The sequence below is a fragment of the Drepanopeziza brunnea genome (assembly GCF_022702325.1).
Source record: "Drepanopeziza brunnea f. sp. 'multigermtubi' strain 214-2 chromosome Unknown ctg9, whole genome shotgun sequence".
NCBI lineage: Eukaryota > Fungi > Ascomycota > Leotiomycetes > Helotiales > Drepanopezizaceae > Drepanopeziza > Drepanopeziza brunnea.
In genome coordinates, this window is record NW_027094072.1 from 1870001 (window position 1) to 1897512 (window position 27512).

Genomic DNA, 27512 nt, shown 5'->3' on the forward strand with positions numbered 1-27512 from the left:
CGCTAGATATTGCGCCGCCTTTATAATAGAATCCCGTGATGTTTATCGCTGCTTGCTTAAAGAAATGGCTTATTTAGGCTAAGCGCTAGAGATCGAATCTACGGATAGCGACTACTATATAAAAGAAGGCAGAAATCACCTTCGAATCTTTTATTGAGGACATCACCGACGAGGCTCGAAGCAGCGATTTAACCAAAACAATTAATGGTCAGGCTTTGTACGGTAACAAATCAAACTCAAACTCGAACTCGAATAACTCGAATGCGAACAATAAAAGAGGAAACAAAGGTGGAAATGGAGGTGGAAATGCAATAAACAAATCGAAGCTATAACAAGTTGCAGATAAGAGACCTGATTGCAAGCATTGCAAGCAGCCTAAACTTTTATACTCTTTTGAAGATTGCTTCGTTATTAACAAAGAGCTACGAGAGGCGTTTGAGAAGAGAACTAGCAAGAAGGCCATCTTATACTTTAAGCGTGTTGAGAACAAGAAAGGTAGAGGAAACAATAACAAGAAGAAGGACGATGAGGAAGTTGACGGAGAGATCTTTTCTTACGCGCTTCTTCTTATTGAAGAACCTTTAGCTGCTGCTAGTGGCATAGCACTCTATACGTCGTCAAACAAGAATCGTTGGCTTTACGATATAAGAGCAACTAATTACGTTTGCAATGATCTCTTTAAGTTTATTGTTTATACAGCTAGAGAGGATCTACTCTTTATGAATACTGTGAGAGGCTTAGTTCGCCCCTTTAGTATTAGCACTTGTGTCATCAAATGCTTTAGATCGCGAAGCTTAACAAGCGTCATTGAGTATAAGAACACGCTTTATATGCTTTAAAGTCTCGTTAATTTGTACTCAAGCTTGAAGTTGAGCAAAATCGGTGGTTACTTAAAAAGAAGTAAGTTGCTTACGGCTATCGACAAAGAGATCTGTAAAGTGGATGCTAAGTTGTTTATTATTGAAGATGACTCTTGCGCACCTTCTGCTTTTGTCACCGGCTATGCTCTACTTGCAGCTATTGAGAAGGCTCTTATTGATATTGAACTCTAGCACAAACGTATGTGCTATGCTAGCTTACAAGCTGTTCGCGATACTTAAGGTAATGTTGTCGGAATGAAGTTCAAGGAGACTAAAACTAGTAGAACACGTGTTTGCGCCTTTTGTAAGAAGGGTCGTCTTATTCGAAAGACTAATAAAGTGTTAGCACGCAAGAGACTTACGATTGCTTTATAAGAGCTATACGTAGATGTGGTCTATCTGACTCTTACTAGGATTCACGGTCACAAATACGCTTTAATCTTCACTTGCTTAGCTATAATAGCTAGGTAAGGATACATTTATGCAGTTAAGAGTGATGCGTTCTTCGTTAATAAGAAGATGATTCGCTTTGCTAAGACTTAATACAATCGCATTATTAAAGTGTAGCGCTGCGACGGAAGTAAGGAATACTCTTTTAAGCAGATGAGAGAGTTGGCAGACTACTTAAGTATATTACTTAAGGAATCGACACCTTACACCTTCGAGCAAGACGGTAGATCAAAGCGATCTATTCGTACTTTGATAGAAAAGCTACGCACCGCAACTATTAATCAAGAGATTCTTGAGTTCTTATGGCCCGAGTGCTTGATAGTAGTAATCTATATTATTAATCTTATAGCTAACACTACCCTTTTAAATAGAAAGACCTTTTACGAAGCTTTTTGAGATGATATTAAGCTAAGGGTGATTTATAAACCTTCGGTCAAGCACTTGCGAGTACTCGGATGCAAAGTCTACGTCTTAATTGAGCTTGAACGCCGCGTACAAAGTCGCAAACTAGCGCTTAAAGCTAAGGTCGGAACATTAGTTGGTTTCGAGGGCAGTAACATTTAGCGAGTATACGTTCTTTCCCGATCTAGTGAGAAGGTGGTTCGTACTTCTCATATTCGTTTTGATAAGGATAGACTCGTTACCGAACTTACCTTTGAAAAAAAGGAAGAGGTGCTACTTAAAGCTAAGGGTGACCAAGTTGACCGCAGTCAGCTTACCTTTAGCTAGCACAACCAAGATCAAGAGTCCTTTAAAGGCCTTGATTATTACGTTTAAGATAGACTAGTTTTCGATGATAATTTAGAAGAGACTGAGGACGAAAAGGCTATCGACAAGCTCTTTGAATCTTATAGAGCTCCTTCTTTAAATGATGAGGAGGAGGTCGAAGAAGAGGTTGTTCCCCTTGAGGTAAATGATGAGGCTCCCGAGGCTCCTACCATTCGGAGACTACGCAAAATCTACCTTTAGGTTCCCTTTTCGGAACGAGTAAATACTCGGTCCAATACTCGCAACGCTGCTGCTCTATCAGCAAACGTAACTATTAAAGAAGGAACAAGCACTTACCAATAGACTTACTTTAACGCTGCTAAAGAGTCATTATTTGCAGACGATCTTCAGACTATAGAAGAGGCTCTAGCACGCTTAGATGCAAATAACTAGCGCTAAGCTATTATCAAAGAGTACTTTGCTTTTCGACGCAAAGAGACGTGGTCAATTATAAAGAAGCGTAATATCTTTAAAAGTGGACGCATTCTAGGCTTACGTCTATTATTCAAGACTAAGAGAGATGAAAATGGAAAGATCGAGCGATACAAAGTGAGATTCGTAGTTTAAGGCTATACACAGCAGAAAGGCCGTGATTACGATCAGACCTTCGCTAAGGTATGCAAATCAGCTGTTTGGAAGCTCGCAATTGCTTTAGCTGCTCTTTACGACTTAGAGGTCTAACAATTCGATGTTGACATTGCTTTCTTAAATAGTGAAGCTGACAGCGATATTTATATCAAAGCTCTATTAAAATAAGTCGAATTCGGCTACACTCTTATTAATAAGGACTGCTTAAAGCTACTTAAAGCTCTGTATAGCTTTAAACAATCACTACGCCTTTAGCAGAAGTTGCTACGAGAGCGACTTGCTAAGCTAAGATTCGCTCTTATAGAAACCGACAATTGTGTCTATATCAATAGAGACCTCAAAATCATAATTGTTATTTATATTGACGACTTTTTAGTAATCGGTAAATCGGGATCAGTCTATAAGTAATTCAAGAAAGATTTGCACGATTTTTTTGATATCACTTGTACTAGCGAGGCTTCTTACTTCTTAAGAGTTAGAATCGTTAGAGACCGAGCAGCTAGCATTATTACTTTATGCTAAGACGCTTATATTGACAAAGTGTTAAACCGTTTTAGTATGTTTAATTGCAAGAGTGCACTTATACCTTTTGCAAGTAGCTTCGAGGTCTATATGGTTAAATTCGAGGGCCAAGCTATTCAGTACGAGATTACGCTATACTAGTCAATTGTTGGCTCCTTGCAATACTTCGCAACTTACACTCGGTAAGATATTGCTTACCACTGCTTTTTATTAGTTAAATTCTTGACCAATCCGTCACTTTAATATATGGCTGCTGCAAAGCGCGTTCTATAATACTTACAAGGTACTCGTATGCTATTAATTGTTTTTAAGGGAAAAGACGTTGAGCTTATCAAATTAGTAGGCTATTGCGATTCTAACTAAGCCGGCTCTAGAATAGGTCGAGTCTTATACAGCGGAGGAGTATTTTTCTTTGCAGAAGGCGTTTTTAACGTCATTTCCAAACGCTAGACTATTGTAGCTCTTTCTTTAATCGAGGCTGAGTACGTAGCTATGTGCAAATTCGCTTAAGAAGCCGCTTGGATTAAGCAAGTACTCAATAAGGTTAGCTATAAAAAGGCTGACGCGAAGAAAATTAAGATGATTTGTGACTCATAAAGAGCACTCTCATTCTTTAAAAACCTTGAATACTATTAAAGAACTAAGCATATCGATATCAAGTTCTACTACGTACGCTATAAGGTGGCAGAAGAACGACTCGATCTGTAGTATATTCTTAGCAAAGAGAACGTCGCCGACGGTATGACAAAGCTATTGAATGATACAGATCACGCTGCCTTTGTACAATTGCTTCGAATGAAAGTGCTGGAGCTATAGAGCTCAGCAAAAGGTGGTAAAGGTGTGTCATAAAAGGTTTTCTCTTTTTGGAAGTCGTACTTGTTACATTCGGTAGAAATTAAGTAAACTGTGCTCTTAAAGGTGTTTTTACTTCTACTTTATAGAAAAGGTATATTAGTTTAGATACAATTGAGGTACTGCCGAGAGCTTTTGAGGCCTCGATAAAGGGGTGTGTTGCTAGGTAAAGTGTAAGGTGAGAGCGTAGTCCGTGCATAGTGCACGGACACCTCATCTTTGGCACGCTCTTACTACAACCTCGCCCTCAATTCCTAGTCTTAGATAATACAAGTCAATCAACCACAACATCAGCAAAGCTTCTTCGTGACCTGGTACTATCATCAGATTGATACTAGCAATAGAAAAAAAAAAAAAAAAAAAAAAAAAAAAAAAGAAAAAAAAGAAAAAAAAGAAAAAAAAGAAAAAAAAGAAAAAAAAGAAAAAAAAGAAAAAGAAAAGAAAGAAAAAGAAAGAAAAAGAAGAAAAAAAGAAAAAAAGAAAAAAAAAAGAAAAAAAAAAGAAGAAAAAAAACTTGATCGATACCGCTATTGCAGTATCTTCCCTGCCGCGGGGTCGGATAGCGGTACTGGATAGCTGAACTTGGAGGGCTGGAAGGCTAAAGGGCTGAAGGGCAAAGGTGCTGAAGATGCTAAAAAATCGACGCTGTTGCGGCTGTGGCAATGGCTACGGCTGTAGTGCTTCCTCACTTACTTACCTTGTTCGTTCGTGCCGATTTGATAGAGTCGTTTATACTCCGTATCGGGTTTGGATTTGATGACCGGCCGGGGGTTCGGAAGGGTTTATGTATAGAGTATGTACGATGGATAGTATTGTGGTGTGGTGTGGTGTGGTGTCTAAGCCTAGAGATTGAAATGAAGAGGGAAAAAAAAAAAATGAAAAAAAAGAAGACAAAAACAGAAAGATAAATTTCGTATGTTTATACTTGTCTGGGTCTTGATAATACATAGCAGCAGCATGGAGTGAGAGAGAGAGAGAGATACAGAGACGGACGGACGGACGGAAAGTTATGGGCTGGGTTGGGTTACGGGTGGAGAGAGATGAAGGGTGGTTTGGGACTTTTTTTCTGCTTTGATTTAGGCGCTTGATGATAGATAGATAGACGTGCAGAAGATAGACGTGCAGATATGCAGAGGAAGCGGGTGCAGGCAAGCAGAGGGTCCTAATTGTAAGTGTGAGATCTAGCTAAGCGAAGAGGGACAGGAGGGCTGTGTGGCGATGCGGTTTGTAAACATGCCGGAGGTAGACAAGGCGAGGGTTTAGACGACGTAGAGAAGGGAGGATTTAGAGAGAGCGAAGGTTGGAGACTTCGTTCAAGTGATGGAATCGTATAGTTCAGGTCTCGAAGTTTTCTACGACCCGAGAGCGAGCGAGAGAGAGAGAGGCCTTTTAAGTTGACTGCGGGATCACCAGTGAGTGCTTTTCGAAGCTGGATGCTACTGTAGCAGCGGTTTCGCTCGAAAAGAGGCCCACCTCAGCGAGCTGACGGTTACGAACGACGTCTCCCGCAATTGCGATAGGTACCGTACCTACCTATGTGAGGATTCAAATTCAGAAATAAGCTTGCCTGAGCTTGCCTGGTCCTTGAAACGGATGCTGATCCAGAGCTGGGTTGAAGTGGCGAGGGGATCGACCGCTTGGCAGGATCATAGCGGCGCAGGGACTCGGGCTGAATGAAGCTCTTCCTCGACCTTTTGACACCTCTGGGAGAGAAAGAGATTCAACGTCGGATCTTGACCCAATGCTCTTTCCTCCGTCTAAGCAGGCAGCAGGCTTGGAAAGACTGTGTGGGGCCAGCAGTCTTTGCATTCGTGGGACCGCTGTCTGTTGATATATTGAGGCCGCCGTCGCTTTTCGCCCGGGTTCCTATCTTGCCACCCCGAATGCTGGGCGATGGTGATATAGGCCTAACGTTGATGTGTCGTTCTACCCTTAGGATTCCTGTGATAGAGATATCCGATAACTGAGAAGTGCTGTGTATATAACAGGACCGGTCTAGCCAACTCGCGACTTGAGTGGTTTGAAAATAGTCCTCGAACCGGACCCGTCACCGCAAAACTCAAGGCCTTGTCAATATCCATCCGCACGGAATTCCGCACGGCCTTTCTCACTGCGAGAGGGCAGTTACCCGCCTAGGAGTAGGGTCAGAGTTCGCATTCATGGAAAGTGCCAGCTTCGATATCCCTTCTTGACGATGGGCAGTGGTATCAAACCGCGGCCTACAGCGCTGATACTGTGATACATCTGATCTTGGCGGGGTATTATAGGATGCGAGAACGTCATATCCAGGAATCGAAACATCCCATGTCTTAGCACATGACGCCTGGGCTTGAAGATGACGGCTGTTTTGAGATGAGATGACTCGCTTACTTTGGCTGAAAACTCCCCTTTTTTTTCTTTCTTTTTTATTTCTTTTTTCCTTTGTTTTTTCTTTTTTGGTTGACGCACCTACCATGATGACGGGATGAAAGGTGAGACTGCAATCTCTTTTTATTCCAGAATGTTTACGGTTTGCCTGAAAATAGTAAAGTCCGTGCAAGAGCGGGAGCTGACCCTGAGAAGGCGCAAAAGTAATTTTATTCTGGCTTCATACTGGATCCATGCTGCTCGAGGAAAGAAAGAAAGAGCCCAAGGCAAGAAAGCACCTGGAGATGTAACCGCACATGTCCCTTTTGATTGATTGCCCTGCACTTGGACGTACGGACGCAGCTGGACAGAACTCGACAGTGCCAGTCGGAGCAAAAAGGGATCGGCTGAAGAGTGGTCGAATTGACAGAGCATGCATGCATATCTGGAAGATGCTGCGGGTGATCGCTCATGCTTCACCATTTCAAAATAAAGTCGAATGACGAAGAACTCGGTGTTCGACTTGGTGTTGACTCTCGATCAGGAAGCTCGGCTTGTAACCGAGGGCTTTCAGGGGTTCGTTCGTTGCAAACAGGCGAGATACTAGTGGTGGGGGGGCAAAGCAAAGTCTGTGCCCAACGACGGCCCAGTTGCCAAATCATCAACCCAAAATCAACGTCCGTGTAACTACCTTCGACTGCATCATGTTTCTTATCGTGCAATAGCTATCCCAATCATCGTGGGACTTGCACCTGGACTTTGCCAGCTCTGTAATCCTTCTGAGCGTTCATGTCCACGTCGATACTGTTAACCGAGCTCTGTTGAGAGGGTCCCAAGCAGCTCTTCATCATACTTGTGTGTACATATTGCAAAGCTCGAGTCCTACAGCAAGCAACATTGCTGCAGCCAGTCAGTTCCAGCACCTAGGTAGAACCTTACCATATCAAGGCGCAGCTCCCGACTTTTCGTTCTTCTGCGACTCTCCTGCTCGTTTCTTCTTTTGTCTCCACGTTTCTCTCTTGCATAAGTGCAGTCCGAACACCCTGCGGGCCCGCGATCGCGGAACAGGCTTTTCTTCCTGTCATGTTTAAGCGGTTTCATTCAGCTTCCCCCTCGTTCTGCAGGGGAGATGTAAGCCCAGCGGGAGGTGGATCCTGCATTTCGACAGACGCCACAGCGTTCGTTGTATGGGGCTTCCGCAAAGCTGCGATGCAGCACCATCGTTGGAGCTTGTGCGGTAGACTACTACCCTTGCTGCATGAGTGGCTCATGGGGAGGAGGGATGCCTGTTAAAATAGTTCAGTGGCCTTCAGTGTCTGGGGATCTCGGTCAAAGCTGTTTGCGTTTTCACCTTAAGTATATCCTGCTCCTGTCGTTGCGATTGTTAGCGGATATTGCCAACCAACATATACTTCCCAAATTCAGTCTTGTATCGGCATCTGATTTCCGACATTACTTCCAACCTCCCCTTGCCATCCAACTTGTGGAGTTGACTAGGCAGGCCAAGCTGGTAGAGCGTGAAAACACATGGCTCACGTTGCGGATTTGCCGGAGGACCAGCTCAGCAGCTTGGAGCTGAACAACCTTATTGCAAAAGAGCTATCACCGTCGTACGACATGGAAGCAACTCTATTGGCAGTAAGTTCGGCCACCATGTTCGGAGCACTCGTATACTGAAGATTATACAGGCTACATACGCCCCCTTTACCGAAAACTCGGAGAAACATGTTTGGCGGTTGCACCAACCTACCGAACCTCGAAAGTGCCAACTGCTCCAGTCGGCAAAGGAGAAGCTCTCGTCAGCTGCTAGGCAGAAGATCGTAGAGGAGCCATCACAACCGACGATGAGGCAAACGGCATCGAACCACCAGGAGAGATCACTCTCCGCCGGTTCGACTCGATCGAATTCCAGAGATCAGACTCCTAACCGTCGACGCAAGATCAGCATCTCTGATCTAGGTCCGATGACCACTGTCCAAGAAAACTTGATGGATTCTCGTGAGTTCCGTCCAGTGAAGGAGTACCGGCTTCAAGAAGCTGATCAGAAACTTCCAGCTACAATCCCAGGCTATCTACCGGTGCACAGGCGATCCATCAGCGTACCTGGTGATAGCGGGCGGCAGCGTGTCTTTAGCGGGAGCATACCGTCCTGCGCATCCAGTCTAGTATTATGTGAGAACTCCGCATTAAGCCCAACAAAACATGGAAGCACGACACAAACGCGTGCGATCTCTTCTCGCGACAACTTCTTTTCCGACGACGACGATGAAGTCGATGAGGACGATGAGGACGACCGCGACGATGAAGATGAAGAGGCTCTAGAGCCGCTCACAGAACAGAAACCATACTCCTCCTACAACAAGTCCCGATCAGCATCGCCGCAGCATCCGATATCTCCTCGGTCACTTGCACCACTCGACTTCCCAGTCTCGACATCTGCTCAACTACAGCGGTTCAACGAACTATCATCTATGTCTCTTATGCATTCTCGCTCGGAAGATGACAGCTACGATATACCACCAGACGTGCCACCAAAACCTGCCCGGATAACAGTAGGCTCACCATGCTCAAGGGACTTGCCATACACTCCCATGTCTTCGTCCGTGTCCAGCATGCTATCAGCATCCACTGCCCGAACCTCAGTCTCAAACACGCCTCCTTCGGCACTTCCTTATCTACAGTACCCACTGGAGGGTCGTTCATTACCCAAGCCGCCTCCTTGCTTCTGGTCTGTCCCCGAAGATAGATCTCCACCGAGGCCATGGAACGGAACATCCTTACCCAAAGCCAAATCCTCACCAAACTCAGGCCACATGGGCCACTCCCGGTGCGGCTCAGACGCCCCCATAGAGTTCAAGCAGCGACACGAGCGAGCCCTCCATCTCGGTCCCCAACATGGCCACCGGCGCTACGATTCCGAATCCGCAGCCTCGATCGTGGACCGCGGCCGTCTCCAACACCGCTGTCCACCCCCAGGCTTCTCCCGGGGGACAGGGCCGGATGACAACCGCTCCCCCTCAAACGCAAGGCCCACCGCATCCCACAAGGCCTACTCCTCATCGTGCTCTTCGCGGCCCCCCCAGCCCCCAGCCGCGAGAGACAGGAGGGCCGAGGAGCAGCGCGCCTTCGAGCACCTCCCCTCTGGCCACCCCGCCAGCTCCGCCCCCGCGCACCTCCCGCCGCGCGAGATCCAAAGCCTGCACAAGCAAGCCCTCGGCCAAGCCGCCCGCTTCCAGGTGCTCTGCACCAAAGACGTCGAGGCCCTCTCGCGCGAGCTGGCCGCCCTCGACGAGCGCTGCGAGTACCTCCGCAAGGCGCACCACTCGCTCCGGGCCGGCCGTCGCAACCTCCACGAGCGCATCTGCAGCTCCCTCCGCTCGCCGCCGCCGCCGAGCCACGAGAGCCACGAGAGCCTGCTGCTGCTGCTGCGCCAGACGGAGGCCCTCAGCGAGCTCGACGCCAGCATCGACGACTGGGTCGCGACGCTGGAGCTGGCCGACAACCGGCGCACGCGGGTGCGTCAGAAGCTGCTCGAGCACGTTGCTGCTGCGCTGCTGATGCTCGCGCCGCCTTCTCCCTCTCTGGAGCCGGAGCCCGAAATCGACAGCAGACGGAAACAAGAGGAGCACGAGCTCGCCTCCTCCTCCTCCTCCTCCTTTTCCTCCACAAGGTCGCCGTCGCGCTCGAGAGGACAGCAGCAGCAGCAGCAGAAACAGCAGCGCGCGAAGAGCGCACGCACCGAGTACTCGATCCAGATCTACGCCGACGGGGAACTCGCCTTGCTAATGGCAGACGTCGAGAGCGAGATTCAGCGTCTGCGCGCGACGGAGCCTGCTACCTCCTCCTCCTCCTCCTCCTCCTTATCTCCATCCTCCTCCCTATCTCCATTCTCATCATCATCTTCTCCCTCTTCAGCCTATTCTTCAGCCTATTCTTCAGCCTATTCGACCTCCTCTTCCATCTCACCTCGTGAGCTCAACGAGTCGCACGAGTCAAAGAACAACAACAACAACAACAACAACAACAACAACAACAACAATAACAACATGAAGAAGAGCGTGATCCAAACCCTCGCAGCAGCAGAACTCGAAACCGAAACCAGAACCGCAGAAAAGGTGGACGAAGAAGAAGAAGCAGAAGCAGAAGAAGACGAAGAAGACGAAGAAGCAGAAGAAGAAGCCGAAGAAGTCCCAATATTACTAAGCGCTGTAGCCTACGAAGGAATGAGCGGCACGCTGCAAACGCTCAGGAGGGCTGGGCGGTTAAGTGATTGAGCGTTTTCTTTTTCTTTTCTTCTTTTTTTTTTCATACATGTATTTTTTTTTCTTTTCTTTTTTTTTCTTTCTCGCTAATCTATCTATCTATCTATCTATCCCTTTCCGCCTAATCTACAAAACAAATTTCCTTCCCCTTTCCTTCTTACTTTGTCAACCCGTACTCTCTAGATGTAATCTAATCTTGATTTCACGAATTTGGATTTATGGTTTAGTGTGATATGGGATGATGTTGGGGTTTGGATTTTTTTTTTTATGGGTTTCGTGTCGGAATGAGGGATGAATGGCGGTTTGTGAATGAGTGAGTGAGTGAGTATATGAGGTGAAATGAAATGAAATGAGATGTCTCTTTTATTTCTCGTCACCTATCTATACTCTTTCTGCTTTACCTCCCTCTTTTACAGCACTAATGATGTCTTCATTCGGAGATGCTAGACGAGCGTTGATTTTACAATTGAAATTTTGAAGATGGGATATAACGTAGGATCAAAAAGTAGAATGGATACTTTTCCGCGAGAAAAGCGGAATGGATTCATCGACTCCAAGGATTGGAAAGAAAAATGGTAGCACTATTTAATATTGCTCTGAAAAGATTCAAATTAATCATATACCTGCTCCAAGAACCCTCGCACGCGCTTTCTGCCAGCAGTCAATCATCCGCCATGCATGACGCCCCGTCACGCTCCAAGCTTCAGATCCTTCTCCACCATCTGCCTACATATCGGATGGTAAAAGTCCTTATTCTTCTCGAACGTCTCCAGCGCCAACTTCCGATCAACCTTATTCAGCCCCCTGAACAGCGGTCTGACGAACTTCATGCGTCCAACCTCGCCCAGAAGTTTCGCTGTGAGCGGGTACACAGTTTCGTCCTTAGCTGTCAGACCGATGCTGAAGTATCGCATGCTGAGCTCGACATTGCGTGATGTGGCAAGCTTGTACTCCTTACCCATGGCTTGGGATTGAGCGGGCGACAGAGGCTTCTCAAAGAACTGGACTTTCTCGAGGAAGACAACGATTTGGTTGGCGCTTAGGTCTTTGATGTCATCCGGGCTGGGCTGGTAATCAGGGTCCGTCCATTTGTCGGCTAGCTTGTATACGCCATCAACCATAGAGGTGTCAAAATTGGGCTTCGGTGGGAGACCAGGAGCGTGGAACCACTTCTGCCAATCAACTTTCTCGAGATCTTCTGAGGCCTTCTTGTCGGAAGCGAAGAATTCGAGGAGGGTATCCTTGAACTCCTTCGAGTCGAGGGACTTGCCGGACCATTTCTTGAAGTAATGGGGGATGAAGGTGTCGAATTTAGGCTTGCCGACGAGTTTCTCGAGATAGTAAAGGAAGTGGAAACCCTGCTGACGTCAAAAATGGTCAGAGGAGGTGTTGGTGAACTAACCTTCTCGTATGGGATGCTGCTGAACGAGTCATCAGGGTCCTTACCGCGAAGATCGATCACGAGCTTGGTGAATTCGTGATCGGCACCAAAGTTGTTGACCGAGTCCTCTGACACGATTTTAGTGCTGAACAGCGAGGGAGGTGCAATAAGACGTACCTAGAGCCTTCCATCCAATGATGGCGGAGAAGTCTCGATGAGGCTCTCCATGAACAGCAGCCAAGATTCGGCGTTCAAGGTAGACGGTCCATCCTTCATTTAACCACATATGCTCCCAACTGGCATTCGAAACCAGGTTTCCACTCCACGAATGAGCAAGCTCATGCGCAACGACATCGATGTTCTCCCGATCACCACTGATGATCGTGGGGGTAGCAAACGTGAAAATCGGGTTCTCCATCCCACCGTACGGGAAGCTGGGCGGGAGCACCAGAACGTTGTACTGGGTCCACTTATATGGGAAGACGATCTTCTCGGCAAATTCAATATACTTTTCAATGTCCTCTTCCAGCTCCCACTTGGCACTTTGGAGCTCTTCTGGGCCTGTGGAGACGAGGGAACGAGGGCCAATTGCAGCTGTTGCAATGTCTCCAGAGGCAATAGCAAAGAGGTAGGATGGCATAGGAATCTCCTGGTGGAACGTATACAGCAGCGTTCCCTTCTCACCATCCTCTCCATGCTGGAAGGCCGAAGCACCAGTAGACAGACCACTGGCAATAACAGGAAGAGGCGAGCGGATCTTGAAGTCATACGTGCTCTTCACATCGGGCGTATCTTGACACGGGAAGATGGATCGGTTGTGGATAGCCTGACTTTGAGAGAACATGTACGGGAATTTCTTGTTGCTGGTCTGAGCGGGAGGGAGCCACTGGAGAGACGTGCATTTGTCGGTCGTGGCGAGAGTGATGGCAACGTCGAGCGTAGTCCCCCGAGCCGCACCACCGTGGACCTTGATACGGAGGGGACTGCCATATGGCTCCGATCTCCTAGCAACTTCCCAGTCTTTCGTCTTGATGCCACAAAGGCGGATCTCTGAGATATCCAGGAAGCTGGAGTCAAGGATTATCTCTTCAGACTGCTTCTCGGTGGTAGACTCCAACGTGAGCGTCACGGTCCCCGTGAGACGTTGCTTCTTGAAGTCAATAGCAAAGTCGGCGATGGTGTGTTTGGTCTGCCAGAAGTTGTAGTTCGAGACGGTGGTAGGGTCTCGACAAGTCTTGGTGGTGGTAACCATCTTGCGGACGAGAGTCATCTGAGGGTTTGGGTTGAGGTTTCTGATGGCCGAATAACGTGATCGAAGGACAGAGAGGACGCCTACGTTTGAGAGGGTTGGGTTCATGAACCCGAACTTGAACTTGATGACTGAGGCAAAAGATAGACGGATACCGGTATCTCGGTTTGAATACACAGACAGCAAAGAAAGAGGACTCGACCTGTTGTTCGAAGCTTTCCTCCTCCCTCTAGCTTCTGTCGGGGTGATAATCACGTGTATAGAGTCACATGTGTAGAGGCCCAAGCTCCTCTTTGTATCTTCGCCTACAATTGATTTTTCTCTCTTCTTGCCCTCTTCCCTCCCTCACACTCTCACACCCTCTTCTTCTCTACGCCATGTATCGTCTCTTCTCCTCTCAACAACACTCGGCCCATAAGCCTCAAGATACCAAGATCCATTCATAACAAGGAATCGTATTTGTATACTTGCTCCTGGTCGAGAGGCAGAGCTCCACGGTCCATGTCCAGCGGTCGCCTAGCTCTCCCATGCGCCGCCCGGATCTTGAGGACCTTTCTACCTTGAGGCTTCCCTGGCACCTGGTCGGCTGCAGGAGCGTGGTAGAGGCATCCAATGGCACGACCAAGACCCAAGCTGGAACAGACTACCGACAGACGCTCGGTAGCCTCTTGTAACATCGATGGTGCGTTCCTTTCCTCGAGTCTTTCCGTTTGAGCCCTTATGCCCGAACAATATGTCATGATGAACGACATTGGTCCGTGTTACTGAGAGGCCTCAAGAACCTCGTTATGGCGACAAAACCAAGCATTCAATTGCACTTCTGAATTTCTTTCTCGTTACTACCTCCTGGATCATGTCTTAGCTACAGAGTGCTGATATTTATACAGATTTACAGCTTCACAGGCCTGAACTATGCCCCCATCTCCTGCCTACACACCCTGATGCCCACATATATCCGGTATTGACTAATAGGGAGGGTACTTATCGTGAGTGACATATGGAATCTGGACGTCGAAGATGGCTTCAAATCTGCAGAAAGCCATTGTTCGCTTGATACACGATGTGTAACTTGAGCTCGAGAGTCGAGAAGGGCTAGCATGCTTAACTATTGAGCTGAGCGCGCAAGTGCGTCTCTTGAGGATATGAATAGACTGTCAAGTACTTCTGGGTGGGTCGTGGGCTTGTTGAATCACTCTTGCCTTTCACACCAGGTACTCCTTAGGTGAAAGTTTTTGCTCCTTTCATTTGGTAGCATACTATCATCACATATTATCCATTCCTCACTGCAGCCTTGCTCTCTTTGCAGCGTATTCCTTCTGTGTCACGGCCTCATGCTTGGCCGGATTCTCCACGTTGGTGCTCCCCTTGAATACCTCCACCAAAGTATTCTCGCCAGTAGCAACGAAGTACGGAATCGCGTACCGGGCTCGGGTCATACGCTCGGGTCCGGTGAAGAGGTTATTCAATGGCGCCGCGGAAGTACCACTCGGTGCATCGTGGACTTGAGGTAGTCTGCAAGGGTATCAGATAGGCTGTCTCCTCAGTGCAGTAGATACTTCGGGAGACAAACCATTGCTCCAGCGCATCAAAAGATCCCCCATATTCATCAACAACGCCCCCTCCACCAGTACAACACTCCCCTACTCCCCATCCTTCACCTGGACCTCCAATCCACCACACGCGTCCTGGAACAACAGCGTAATCGATCCCCAGTCAGACTGCTCCTCCATTCTTGCACTACTCCCTTCCTCCAGCTCCCTTGCCGCAATAGGCGGATAATGTAACAATCTCAATTGATTGTTCATCCCGGAATGCAACTTTAAAAGCTTGCCTGGATCTGACAATCCCAGCCCAAGAGCCCACGCCTCGAGGATCAAAAGCGCCGTAGCCGACAGCGTCTCATACAACGTAAACATGAACTCTCCGAACCCAGGCAGCACCTCAGGCGTTATCCAGATATTAAGCTGCCCTTGATATTAAGCTGCCCTTGATTCCCCGGATGTCCTATCTCGTAACTCTCCTACATCCTCGCATCAGCTCACCGCTTTTCTCGCTCATTATACCTCCCCATCGAACCAGTAAAGTTCAAAGGAGAAGGGAATACACCTTGCAATCCCTCACTTCTTTTGCCTCCCTTTCCACGCTCTCATCCTGCGTCACCTTCTCCAGCCCGGCCCATGTGTACCCCCTATGCACACTCCATCTTACTGGACGCGGCGCTAGCATCTTCTCTTCCGTTTCGACCATGCGAACACTTCGCCTAACAGGGCGGATGAGACAACATGGTTGGCGAGCGCTTTAAAGCCTACGTCGTGAGATGCCCTCACCGATGCCTCTGCGGTTCCAAGACGCTGCGAAGGAGTACTGGCAGGGCAGAGGTAGGGCGAGAAGTTGACTAGGGATAATTCCAAAGGGATTCCGGTCTCGAGTTTTGCGCTGCTGCTCATTTTGTTACTATTTACTCGTTCTCTTCACCGCTCGAGTATTTGATGGCTTTGTATTGCAATTTTTTGCGGGGTCAGATCTGGTATAAGCAAGGCGTTTGCCGTGGTTTTAGCTGTCCTGTTGTATTCTTCCTTACGGGAACACGGTGTTGGGTGGTTGTGAGCTCGCGACGCAAGGAGCTCTGGAGTGGCGATCCGGGCTCTTTCTTACATGCATATAAGCAGAACACATCTTTCTGCCTAGCTACCGCATTTGTGCTTATAAATATGTCCATACATAAATGAGTTCGTCAACCGTACATAGTGCTCATCGTCTGTCTCTCATTTCATAAAGGAACGAATAGGCAACGTCGGTTTCGAAGCGTAAGCTAATCGTCGGTTTTGCGCCAGGTCGGGATTTTTCACAAATCAAATTCAAGGTAACCGACGATTAGCGGGTAGATATGACAGCTTAGAGAGAAAAAAAAACGTCAGAGTTGGGTATGTTTATGCATATGATGCTGATTGCTATACTTATGAGGAGAGTAATTATATGTGTGGATGAAGAAATGGTTGATGACTCGGGGTGAGCTGCGCTGCTGCGATTTTTTAAAATCTATTTCTATTTTATTTTCCTCATATCAGCAACCTATTTTTACCTCTTGAATGGACTTGCTCTGGCTTGAATCTCGACTTTCAGAGCTTTTAAATGTCTTCGACTTCAAAGTTTTCTTCATCAAGATATTTCTAATGCCGTTCGTTATTCTAGCATGCATAACTTCCATCGACATTGAGCCTTGGTTGTGGTGGCTTTGAGGTGGCTTCCCAGCTAGCCAAGAAGAGTCCAGGACGCTTTTTGAGGGTCGGATAAAGTTTTTGGGGGGGGGGGGGGGGGGGGGGAAAGATTATTTGGTACTGATCGATATCCAATCGAAGGATCCGCTGGTCAAGCAAGTACAAATTCAGGCCTCGTACAAATTTAAGGCGGCTTCCAACCCTACGTCCTACGCCCCGCGCCAACGCGTCTCCTGCCCTCTGAAATATTCAGAAATTGACCACGAACATTGAGTTTAGAGAACGATAGCTTTGCCGGGGACAGAGGCGCTTGCGATGGATTTCTTCACCAGAGAAGAGGGCCAAGATCGATCGCATTGCTATTGATGATTGAGATCTGCATCCGCGAGGACGCTCGAGAGCTTCTTATGCAGAACGGAATCAAAAGTCAAAAGGTTTTGTTTTCGAAGAGTGTTATCAATCTTACGCAGCCGAATTCCAAATTCTATACCAGAATCCGATGATGGATTCCAGGCCACGTTCCCTTTTTTTTTTTTTTTTTTGGAATGGTAGATCGTTATGTATTTCGGCACTTATTTGTTTTTGAATGAGATTATGTGAGGAGAGACCTTTCTATCTCCACTCTTTAGTGTTTTCCTGTTTTGTTTATTTAAGCATGCTAATTTATTATGCAGAGTATGGGTTTCTTCATCTGATTTTTACGGGAATGGCGTTTCTTTAAGTGCGTGACTTAAGATCTATACGCACAGCTACGTGCCAGCCATCATCTTCGGATACCCATCAGTGGTTACTAAAAGCAACCAAGTAGGATAACTCTGGCGTTAAATATCATATTCGTTTTATCGTTTTGACTTTTCATATGCTTTATTTTTCAACTTTTCAGTACTCGTATGTTACTTTTTCAATTAGACGATGCGTTGCCGGCATCATTGACAAATATAGTTTATCAAGATGTCAACATCTAATATCAAGTCTCGAGGAAGAAGGACAGCATGGATATTTACGAATAACGGAAGATAGCTAGATTCACAGAACTCGCGAATCTGTTCGACTGGATCGAAGGGATGTGATGTCTTTTTTATTAAAGACGACATCATTATAAGTAAGGCAATGCTGGGAGGTAGGCTGCTTACGAGAGCGTTGTCTAGAGAAAATTTTAACGACTTCGTTAGTGTGTTGATGCGTCGAGCTCGCTAAAGATGTCAATTATACCCACCCAACCTACCGGCGCGGCTGGTCGCAAAAGCAAGTCCCTGAGTCGATCCTTCATATTGTTTCTTATCTGAGATGAGAGATCACATTCTTGATGCAGATCCTTACAGCGAGTTGCTGCAAAGCCACCTGCTGAATATACAGAATCGAACCCCTTGCGTCCTTGTAGAGCTCCGTACATAATATTGAAATCTGTTCTTGATGACAGGTCTTGTAATCATTTCTCTCCGCAGTGATCTGCTGCAAAAAAGATCCTGCATTGCGAAATGATGCTTTCACGATCCAGAGTCATGGTGGCGATTCATTCAACTCGCCGGATTACCCTCCTGGCAATCGTCGCCTTGGGATTAGTCTGGTCGACTCTTCTCTTTCGATACAAGCCATCGCTGTCCTCCCTGCCCGCCCTGCCTCAGAAAGTCCAAGATCATATCGACTACTTCCGCGCCCCCAAGTCTCCCGAGTATTCCATCAAGCCGCTCGTCTACATCTTCCCCCAGTACTACCACTTCGACGAGAACAATGAGATCTGGGGCGTCAACTTCACGGAGTGGGACAATGTGAGGGAAGTCACCTACAACGCGTATGGTATCGAGACGATCAGGCCGCACGAATCTGTTGGGTACTACGATGGTCTAGCATTCGAGACGCGCGAGCGCCAAGGTAGGTTCTTGCGAGACCATGGGTTTTACGGAGCGATTTTTCATCACTACTGGTTCGCGGGAGTGCCCGTGATGGATGGCATCCTACAGGCAATGCTGAAGGACGGAGAGCCAAACGTACCGTTCATGTTGAGCTGGGCCAATGAACCTTGGACAAAGACATGGGACGGAGTGGACTCGAGCGAGACATTCATCGCGCAAGAGTATGGTGATATTCGAGACTGGAGAGAACATTTCGATTGGCTTCTTCCGTTCTTCAGGCATCCTAAATACATCCGCTCGCAGGGACGCATTCAGATGGCAGTCTACAAGCCCAGCCACATGGGCCCGCGCCGTAGTTTGATGTTTGCTGCATGGCGCCAATGGGCTATAGAAGAAGGCCTTGGGGGTCTCGATGTCGTGGAGACCCGATGGGCTGGAACGGGCGATTGCGATGCTTCTCTTCCAGACGCGATCAACGAGTTCCAACCTCACATTGGTGGTTTCGATCACTTCAGACACTCCATGGCGAGACGTAATGCTCGGGTCTATCACCGAGGCACGCTGGTGTGTTGGGATTCTACGCCACGGCACTCTACGGATGGAGGAGGAAATCCACAGTCGTTTTGCCACCCGAAATCCTGGCAATACTACATGGTGGAGATGTACCGGAAGATCAAAGAGGATCCCAATCCAATTGGTGCGGAGAACTTTGTGTTCATCAATGCCCTTAGTGAGTACTCTTCTCTCCTGCAATTTAAGTAGCTAGGCGCCCTACGGGGATTATACTGACTTGACCAAGATGAATGGGGCGAGGGAAATGCTTTGGAGCCCAGTGTCCAGTTCAATGATGGCTATGGAGTAGCCATGAAAGAGGCGATCCGGATTTCCGAGGAACTCCACAACTGGACCAACACTCGCTTTGAGGGTGGACTGGAGCGCTCGCCAAAACCGAAACAAAATAGAACGCTATCAATTGGAACACTAAAGAAGCCCAAGGAAGCAAAGGTGAAGGAAGAAGAAGAAGATGATGGACCTATCGAAGAAGTCGATATCTGTGTCCTGATCAAGACTTCTGAGGACAACAGAGATGACCGAACGTACAAGCTCAGCGCTATGCTTGATTCGCTTCAAGCACAGAAGAATCCCAGTTGGAGAGCCGTAATCTACGAGCCCTTGCCGGCCATGTTTCACGACCTTGAAGACATGGTCTATCGAGCTTTCGACCCTCGCATTGAGATGCTGAGGATCCCTGAAGAGGAACTTGTCACTCGTGACGCTGACGAAGAAAGCAAGAATGAAGAAGAAAGCAAGAAAGACGAAGAAAGCAAGAATGACGAAGAAAGCAAGACTGACGAAGAAAGCAAGAAAGACGAGGAAATCAAGAAACAGATCGAGGAAAACAAAAAGAACGAAGAGAAGGCTAAGCAGGATAGGGAAGATCAGATTGCTCTCCAGCTGCGTCGGGAACTTGATGCCGGGTCGAAAGTGACGGACTGGGTGATCAACAAGCTGGCGAAGGACAGCAAGTCGGTTTGCGGAGCGGCGAAATACCTTCTCATCACCACGGGCTATAACATCTACCACCCGGACGCCTTTGACGCGGTGATCAAGTCAGATGCTAATCTCATTGGACTCAACGTGGAGTCGAGACGTACATTGTGGAACTCGTACGAGACTGGGCCTACCACCTGGCAAGACCGATGTTCACGTCCAGCCGAGGTGAGCACACTCCGAACCCCCTTGAGAACACTTTACTACCTCGCAAGTAACCACTAACCGAGACATGTGCAGAAAACGGCGTCGCTCTGCAAGCCTGCAACCATGACACCGGCCTACTTTGACCTCGCCGCCACCTTCATCGACTTCCCCCGGTTCGTCAAAGACGGCTACCAATTCTCCTCCTACACGGAGACGAACCCGCGGCACCAGGACTGGGCCCTGATCTCCCACCTCGCGCGGGACAAGGGCTGGTCGTTCGCCTCCTCGTCCGGCTCCTCGACCTGTCACCTGAAGAGCAACCCGGCGTACAGCACCTGCACCCAGACCGGCAACATCTACGTCGACTCTCCGATGTTCGAGGAAACGGGCTGCTTCACCCCGACGGCCATCATGATGGGCCTGGGCAGCACCCACGAGAAGATGGGCATCCTCGACATGGAGTACTACCGGGCGCACGCTTTCTGCCTGCGGTATAGGTCCAAGACGTTTCGGACCATGTGGACCATGGATGTAAAGGAGCGGCTGGGCGTTGCGCAGAGGAGTTCCTTACCCGGAGATCTGCAGCCGGATGAAACCACGGAGAAAACCCTGTCGGGGGTCGACGACGATGAATGAATAGGTGTTACCTAGTTATAGAGATCCTTTTGAAAGAAATTCTTGAGCGGTTGTTGGTGTTGTAGAATTCATGGGTACTGTATTAGAGGGTCTTGGTCTGGGGGAAAGAAGGCTTGCAACCTTGCGCCTTCAACACTTCCCTTCCGCGAGAGATTTATATTTAGTGGTTATGTTTGATGGATCGGAGCTCTGTGTCTCATTGATAATGCGATTGTTTGCGGACGAGCTAGCTGGCTACATACTTTGCTCTTGTAATCTTAACAGTTCGCGTTGATCATCCATTATAGAACTATACCTTGTGTCCCATCATTTCGTCTCAACACCTCCGCACACCCTTCTAAATCCCTATGAATATATTTGAGGACTTTTCCTCGGGAAGGTAATGTTCAAGTGTTCTCCAGTGACGCACATCACCTTGACTATTTGACACCTAATCCGTTCAGCCGTCGCGCAAACTTTACCGAGGTCTTATCAAACGCCCTCCAATACACGTCCCCAGCCCAGAGTGCGAAAATGGTAGAGACAAGCCCGCCGACAAAGTATCCCGCATTGTACGTCGGAGAGCCATACGGCAACCAGGCCCTAAAAAACGAAATGAGAAACGAGCCGAGGGTAAACAACACCGTCCAGTGAATGATATAAAAGCCAAAGGAGATGTCTCCCATGTAGCTCGCCAGGCCAGTCGTGAAGGGGCGCTGTAAGATCTCGCAGTTCCCCATCGACAGCAGGAGCAGGAACGCCCCGATGGCAGTCCAGAAGTTTCGGAGCGCGTCGACGCCGGCGCCATCAGGATGTCCGCCGGTCGGGCCGTACGCCGCGGAGGTGATGCCGCAGAGGTGGCTGAATCCGTAAGATTGCAGTTACCCGTTATTCTCTTTGCTTTGTTAGCAGGGCATCAGTATCGCACCCATTTTGCTATTTATGGAGAAATATACCTAAATCTCGTTAAGAATACAATACAAAAAATGATATGAATGGAAAGCGTCGCTATTTTGCTACTTAGATAGAAACTCTTCACGTGATCAGTGACATGCTACCCTGTTGTGTTTCTTCCGCAAATTCGAAATTCTTGGGTACGGAAAAACAAAGGACCAGACAAAGGTCGATTCAGACTTTGATTCAAGATGTCCAAATGTATTATCTTTGGCTCTAATGGTTGTACCGGCTGAGACCGATGAAATTCAAAAGATGCTACACGTGACGGACCGACCTCGCTTAATTATCAAGGATTCAGGGGCTCGCGTCCTATATCGAGGAGTGAGCATGACATTGGTCTTAGCTTATTCTGTATGACATATAAGATATGCATGGTGGATAGATGGATATAATAAGATCATTACCGTCGAAATGCTACACCGTCAGCCGTCACCCGTCGAGCTAAGCTCCAGCCGGACCAGCCATGTATAAATGACAACGGACTCAGGTCGCATTGGAGAAAGAGCTATGAATGTATGTTGGAATACCACATGTCCAAATAAAACATCCAATCCTTCTCCCGGAGAGCAAAAATGTTAGAATAGCATCGACTCTAATCAACTTGCGCTTTGCTTTCGATTACATCTGGGTATTTCTATCAATACAGTCTCTAGCGGATCTTAGAAGCTTAGAAGCCTCTGCATGATAAGCCCGCCTTGGTTCTGAGTCGAGTCCAAGGAAGAAATTGAGCTTCACAGCTTGCAACTAATACATCTAGCTCTTTTAGTATCCAGTTACTTGATAGCATCGACTCAGCAATGAACACCAAGACATTAGTATCGTCTGCCAATATAACACCAAAAAATTATTGCACATCGATGCCCCATTCATTTTGTAAGACTTACCTCCTACATATTCTGATAAAATGTTTCGTGCCTCTATGACGCAAACTGCTCACCATACCCAGCCTACCATATTCCCACAGGCACCAGGAACCACATGTCACCTTGAGTCGGCCGAAGCAGATCATTAGGAGCAAGTGGTATTTAAGCAAATAATATTCCGCCATCTGGAAAAGAGACTGCATCAACAACAATAACAACAACAGCAACAACGGCAACAACAGCAACAACAACCACATTTCTTCTCTACACCTCCAAAATATTTTTATCACCAGCATCAATCCAGACAAAATACAGATCTCCATCATCTTCTTCGCCGCCCTCGCCACCGTCGGCATGGCGAGAGCAAGTCCCAATGCCAGCAGCGCCCCTGCTTGTAAAGCGGTTCCGATTGACTGCTCCACATGTGGATGCTCGTCAGCGGAGTCTTGTACTGTTAGGTGCCTCCTCCTATCACGATGACTTCCGGCCAGAAGACCAGCGCTGATATACTCGGCCCAGTTCGATTGCTGCCACGTAAGTCCAGACATCGCGTTGATACTTCACTCTACCCCTGGTATGTCGTTATTAACCATGTGATGCAGGGAGTGAATGAATAGGTGAATGCTCTATCCAGTTGGTCTGGGAGACAAGAGGATGGGTTGGATGGGAAATCAGAATCAGCTTTTCTTGTCGTCGTACGCAGTTCTCTCTTGGAGTTTCAGCTCGGCCGGCGAGAAGTAAGTACCGTCATTAGAGATTCGACGACACGACGAGAGATAAATGATAACACAGAAATGGAGAAGTGGAGTGTACAAAAACTTTTCATCTAGTTGCATTTATACAACTTGGAACAATACGTGGCCGAATAAAAGCCACAAGACAGAAATGTAATCGTAGGTTCGTAGTAAATAAACCCCTTTCGCCTATTTCCTCGAAGAGTATATGGTTGCAGATCGTCCCCAAGCAAAGAATATGACCCTTATATAGCATAAGAGTCGATACAAGATCATCTGGCTGCTGCGAAAGACTGTTGAATAATCTTCAAAGGGTGGTAAATCTCCGTTGATGTACGGCTGGTCATATATGCACCACTCAATACCATTTGCTCTGCTCCGAGCTCTCCATTCAAGAATAAGCAAAAGGCGAAAAAAGGGGCAGATCGATCCAACATTAGATGTCACTATTAGCAACGCATCAGGAGTGCAGAAGGATACAATGCCGCTGCCACGACGACCGGAATGAACGAAAAATCGTTCTTCAAGCCTCACCACACACGTGGCCTCTGATGCTCGCCACGATCTATTTTTAATCACATGAGAAACGCGTGTTTGGAAATACGTCACGTCAAAGCTTAAGAAAAGAAAGGGTGGGTGGTTGGAACTCGGTTGCACGAATGAGGGGGGGTTGATCTCTCAGGGGGAAAAAAAAGCATATTCTTAAGCTTAACGGTATCGGCGGGTCCGAAGAAGAAGCTTAATTAACCGCAGCTGCCGCGATCGAAAGTACTTTATCTCGCAAGGGTGCTGGCTTACCAGGGCCGGAACCAATCAGCTTGGAAGGGATCCAGCCTGGGAAAGTATCTTTGGGTCGGCGTTTAGTCTGGGCAGTTGAGTGGACAGGGCTTTGAGTCATTCAGAAATCACCGCTCTGCGATTTTTGGGCCTAGACTGGGTCCGACACGTATTTATCTATTGGGGGAGGGGGGGAGGGGGATAGTAAATGATTATTGGTATTTGACCTGCGCTTCGGTCCGGTTCCGTACTCTGGGAAGTTTTGAGAATGTCCGCGTGACAGTGGTACACGAATGGGGGCCTCATTTTCTTTGGAGAGTTTGAGGAAAAGTCGGTATCTCGTTATTAGCGATGGGACGTGATGATCATGATCGAGATGATAGGTACAAGAAAGGAGCTATGTCTGCACATTTAGGCGGCTTTGGGGTTGCGATCGACATTTTCCGTTGAATGCTATATTGAACCTGTTCAAACAACCGGCCATAGCTTATTGTATATGTTATCGCGATCCCCGGAGCGAGGTATTGGATTATTTTCGCAACATGGTCACTGAAAGGAAGACATTCACATGAGTTATTCTTTTCGCAAAGTTTGGTCGCTTGAGATTCAAATTGTTGACAAAATGCCGTAAATCGTAATTTCATACTCAATCCTAAGTGATGAACTGAGAACGTAGGTCCTCGTGAAATCCCTTTTGCCTAATGCGCCCCGCTTGAAAAGAAACAACCCTACAACCTTGACGCTGCCTCCAGGGCTCAACGAAAAATTCTCATCGAACGTCACCGGACGCACTTTAGTCCTGGTTCAGCCTATGCCTGCCGATCTTCTGGACCTCTCTGGCACTAGGAGCACTGACAGCTTGAAGATCCTCCCACTGAGCCGGGCTGATGGTGACAGTCTGACCAGAGACCCACCATCTCTTGCCCTCGCTACAAGGAGGGGTGGTCAAGCTACCAGCGTAAGACCAGTATGTTTGAAAGTCGCCCGCGTCTTTCAGGATCAGGCCCATATTGATGTCGCTTACCGCGACGGGGGTCTCGGTCTCCTTGGAGGGCATGGTCGTGGAGCCCATGAACTGTGCGAGGAAACTGCTTTCGTCGCCGACGGTCAAGGGGAAGCCGACCACGCCGATAGCGTTACCATCCTTGTCGCCATGGACAAGATGGAGTTCGGCTTCGACTGCTTGGCCGCCAAAGGTATGTTCGGAAGGAGTGTGTGTGTGCTGTGGATAGAGTCAGCTTGATGAGAACGTCGATTGCGATAAGCATGTTATCAGATGGGAGATGCTTACCCAGCCAAGGAGGTAGTAGGAAACACCGTCAGCGGTGAAGGATGGGTGTTCATCTATGTCGTCTTGCTCCATCGCGGTCAAAGTGAAGGCAGGACCGTAACCACTGTTGGTCAGGGACCCGCAAACCGTGTCCATAGCGTAGTTGAACGTTGGGACCATGACTTGGGAGAAGTTGCCGGGATCGAGATCGATTGGAGATTGCATGGTGCCATTACCACAGATGGCCGAGACTGAGTATTGTTAGTCTCTATTGTTATGATACCAGAGAACAAAGGAAGATACTTACTCGCTGGCCATGCACCTGTGTTGTCCCAAGTCCAATCGTCAGCATTTGTACCGTCACCTGCCAGCAGGCGCTTTCTGAGTGCTGCTTTAGAGGGGGAGTGGTCGGGGCAGGCGAGAACATTGCTGGCGAGAGCCGCGATGGCGAAGAGCGCGCGGATCATCTTCGGAGCTGTGGATTGGAGTGTAGTGGGAAGAGAGACAGGAAGATGCTAGAGCGGATGAGATGATGGTATAAGAAACTGGGAGATACTGGAAAGAATGTGTTGATGGTGATGTTGGATATCAAATGATGCGGAGATACTTATATATGCATTTGGAGTCCTTGCTCGTATAGATGAAAGTCTGGTCTGTGGTTGCCACGATACACAAGGTCTTGGTAGTATACCACAACTCATGGACCTCCCCCCCTCAAGCAATGTAATTGCCATCCAAGTCTTGGTAGTTGATTACGAATTCGTGAACCTCCCTCCCTGGAGCAACGAAGACGACGTCTGAACTTCTCTTGGCAAATGAACAATGACATGCGGTATGCACAATCTGCATTGAGGACCGCTCTTGAAACTGGTCCCAGATAAGGAGGCTCCATGTAAATTCCTACAGGGTTGAGGATCGGATGGGTCAGCGGGCGCCTTGGGGAGGCAGGTTTGAGAGAAGCACCCGGGTGTCATACTCTCGAGTGCATCTGGCCCGAGGTAAAGTCCCCTACCCGATCTTGGGCTTTCAAAATCAATATTCATCTCATATATTAGACTTTCTCCCAGCTCTTGGTTCGGCAAAATGATCCGAACTCCCATGCGAAACCCCCCTGACATCCACGATACCTACGTAGAGCAAGTGAATCGTGCTTACGTCTTTCCCGGCGACCGCAATCGTCACTCTTAAATTCACACGGACGAAGAATCCCCGAAAAAGCATATTTAGGCTCTTAGACTCCAGAGGCTGGCCACCATGAGCGACTACTTTGTATTTCCCCATAGACCAGTCGATCGGTCCACGTGCGTCCTCCCGGCTGTTTAAAAGTATAATCAGCGTACTACTCTGTGTAGGGAGGTATAGCGATTAAATTCTCCGACCTACTTTAAAAACTAGCCTCATCGAATAATACTTTTACTGTCTTTCGCTCCATATCGCTAAACGCAATCCGCCTTTAACTTTAATTTTCGTATATCTTATTTCGTACTTGTACTTCGTACGATGTGTTATTATTACTAAGCTATAATGGAAGCTGATTAGAAATTTATAAAGTACCAAAAAAATACTCTTTTATAAAGTATATATTATTTTATCACGTGTAGCGACACGAAGCAAAGGACCGTAAAGGTATTGCTCGATTAAGCTGGTTTTTAAAGTAGGCCGGATAACTTCATCGCTATACCTCCGTACGGAGCAATTAAGGTGATAGACTTGGCTGCAAGATTAAGTTTGCCTTGGAATATTACTAGTTCTAGAAAGGTAAGGGGCTCTTTTTACTTTATACAATAGTACAGAAGAACGGTATTGTATTTTTTTCGTGCCGATAAGGAGACCGTCAACGTCATCATAATGTGCGGAGATTTACTAGTATGGGTAGGGGTAGAATGCAGAAAATCTATATATGATAATATATTTTAGTTGTAACGTTTGTGACTTCAAGGTATCAAGACGGTACATACCACCAAGAGCACAGCTGTGTTTTATCTCTTTATATGCAATGACTTTGTGGTTTCAGCACGGGATTTAATATGGAGCCTGCCTCTGATCTGTCTATTTTTCGCTTTTCGTCGAAAAACTTTCCTCGGAAAAAAGGAAAAAAGGAAAAGAGCGCCGTCGAGGTTGAGAAGGGAGCCGGGGTATGGAGGGGGGGGGGGGGGGGGGGGGCGATATTCCGTACGGAGTAAGATCCGAACCAACCACTCTTGCGCGGCCATGCTCCACTCAACCCGAAACAAAAAGATTGCGCGGCT

The 27512-nt window shown here is 47.7% G+C and overlaps 5 protein-coding genes across 5 annotated transcripts; 2 read left to right on the plus strand and 3 right to left on the minus strand.

The window, feature by feature from the left end:
• Positions 1-7913: 7913 nt before the first annotated feature.
• On the plus strand, positions 7914-10660 carry L3040_005788 (uncharacterized protein; the record flags this gene model as incomplete). Its single annotated transcript, XM_066154647.1, has 3 exons — positions 7914-8024; positions 8075-10199; positions 10599-10660. 3 exons carry the CDS (start codon positions 7914-7916, stop codon positions 10658-10660), a joined length of 2298 nt encoding a protein of 765 aa, XP_066011496.1.
• Positions 10661-11337: 677 nt separating this feature from the next.
• Positions 11338-13299, minus strand: L3040_005789 (uncharacterized protein; the record flags this gene model as incomplete). The annotated part of the gene is made up of 3 exons (XM_007296711.2): positions 11338-12006; positions 12051-12157; positions 12207-13299. 3 exons carry the CDS (start codon positions 13297-13299, stop codon positions 11338-11340), a joined length of 1869 nt encoding a protein of 622 aa, XP_007296773.2.
• A 1619-nt stretch (positions 13300-14918) lies between these two features.
• Positions 14919-15725, minus strand: L3040_005790 (uncharacterized protein; the record flags this gene model as incomplete). The annotated part of the gene is made up of 2 exons (XM_066154648.1): positions 14919-15242; positions 15588-15725. 2 exons carry the CDS (start codon positions 15723-15725, stop codon positions 14919-14921), a joined length of 462 nt encoding a protein of 153 aa, XP_066011497.1.
• Positions 15726-17998: 2273 nt separating this feature from the next.
• On the plus strand, positions 17999-20683 carry L3040_005791 (uncharacterized protein; the record flags this gene model as incomplete). The annotated part of the gene is made up of 3 exons (XM_007296713.2): positions 17999-19079; positions 19149-20068; positions 20141-20683. The coding sequence occupies 3 exons, from the start codon at positions 17999-18001 to the stop codon at positions 20681-20683; spliced, it is 2544 nt and encodes an 847-aa protein (XP_007296775.2).
• Positions 20684-24786: 4103 nt separating this feature from the next.
• L3040_005792 (uncharacterized protein) lies at positions 24787-25730 on the minus strand (the record flags this gene model as incomplete). Its single annotated transcript, XM_007296715.1, has 3 exons — positions 24787-25215; positions 25285-25514; positions 25571-25730. 3 exons carry the CDS (start codon positions 25728-25730, stop codon positions 24787-24789), a joined length of 819 nt encoding a protein of 272 aa, XP_007296777.1.
• Between the last annotated feature and the right edge of the window lie 1782 nt (positions 25731-27512).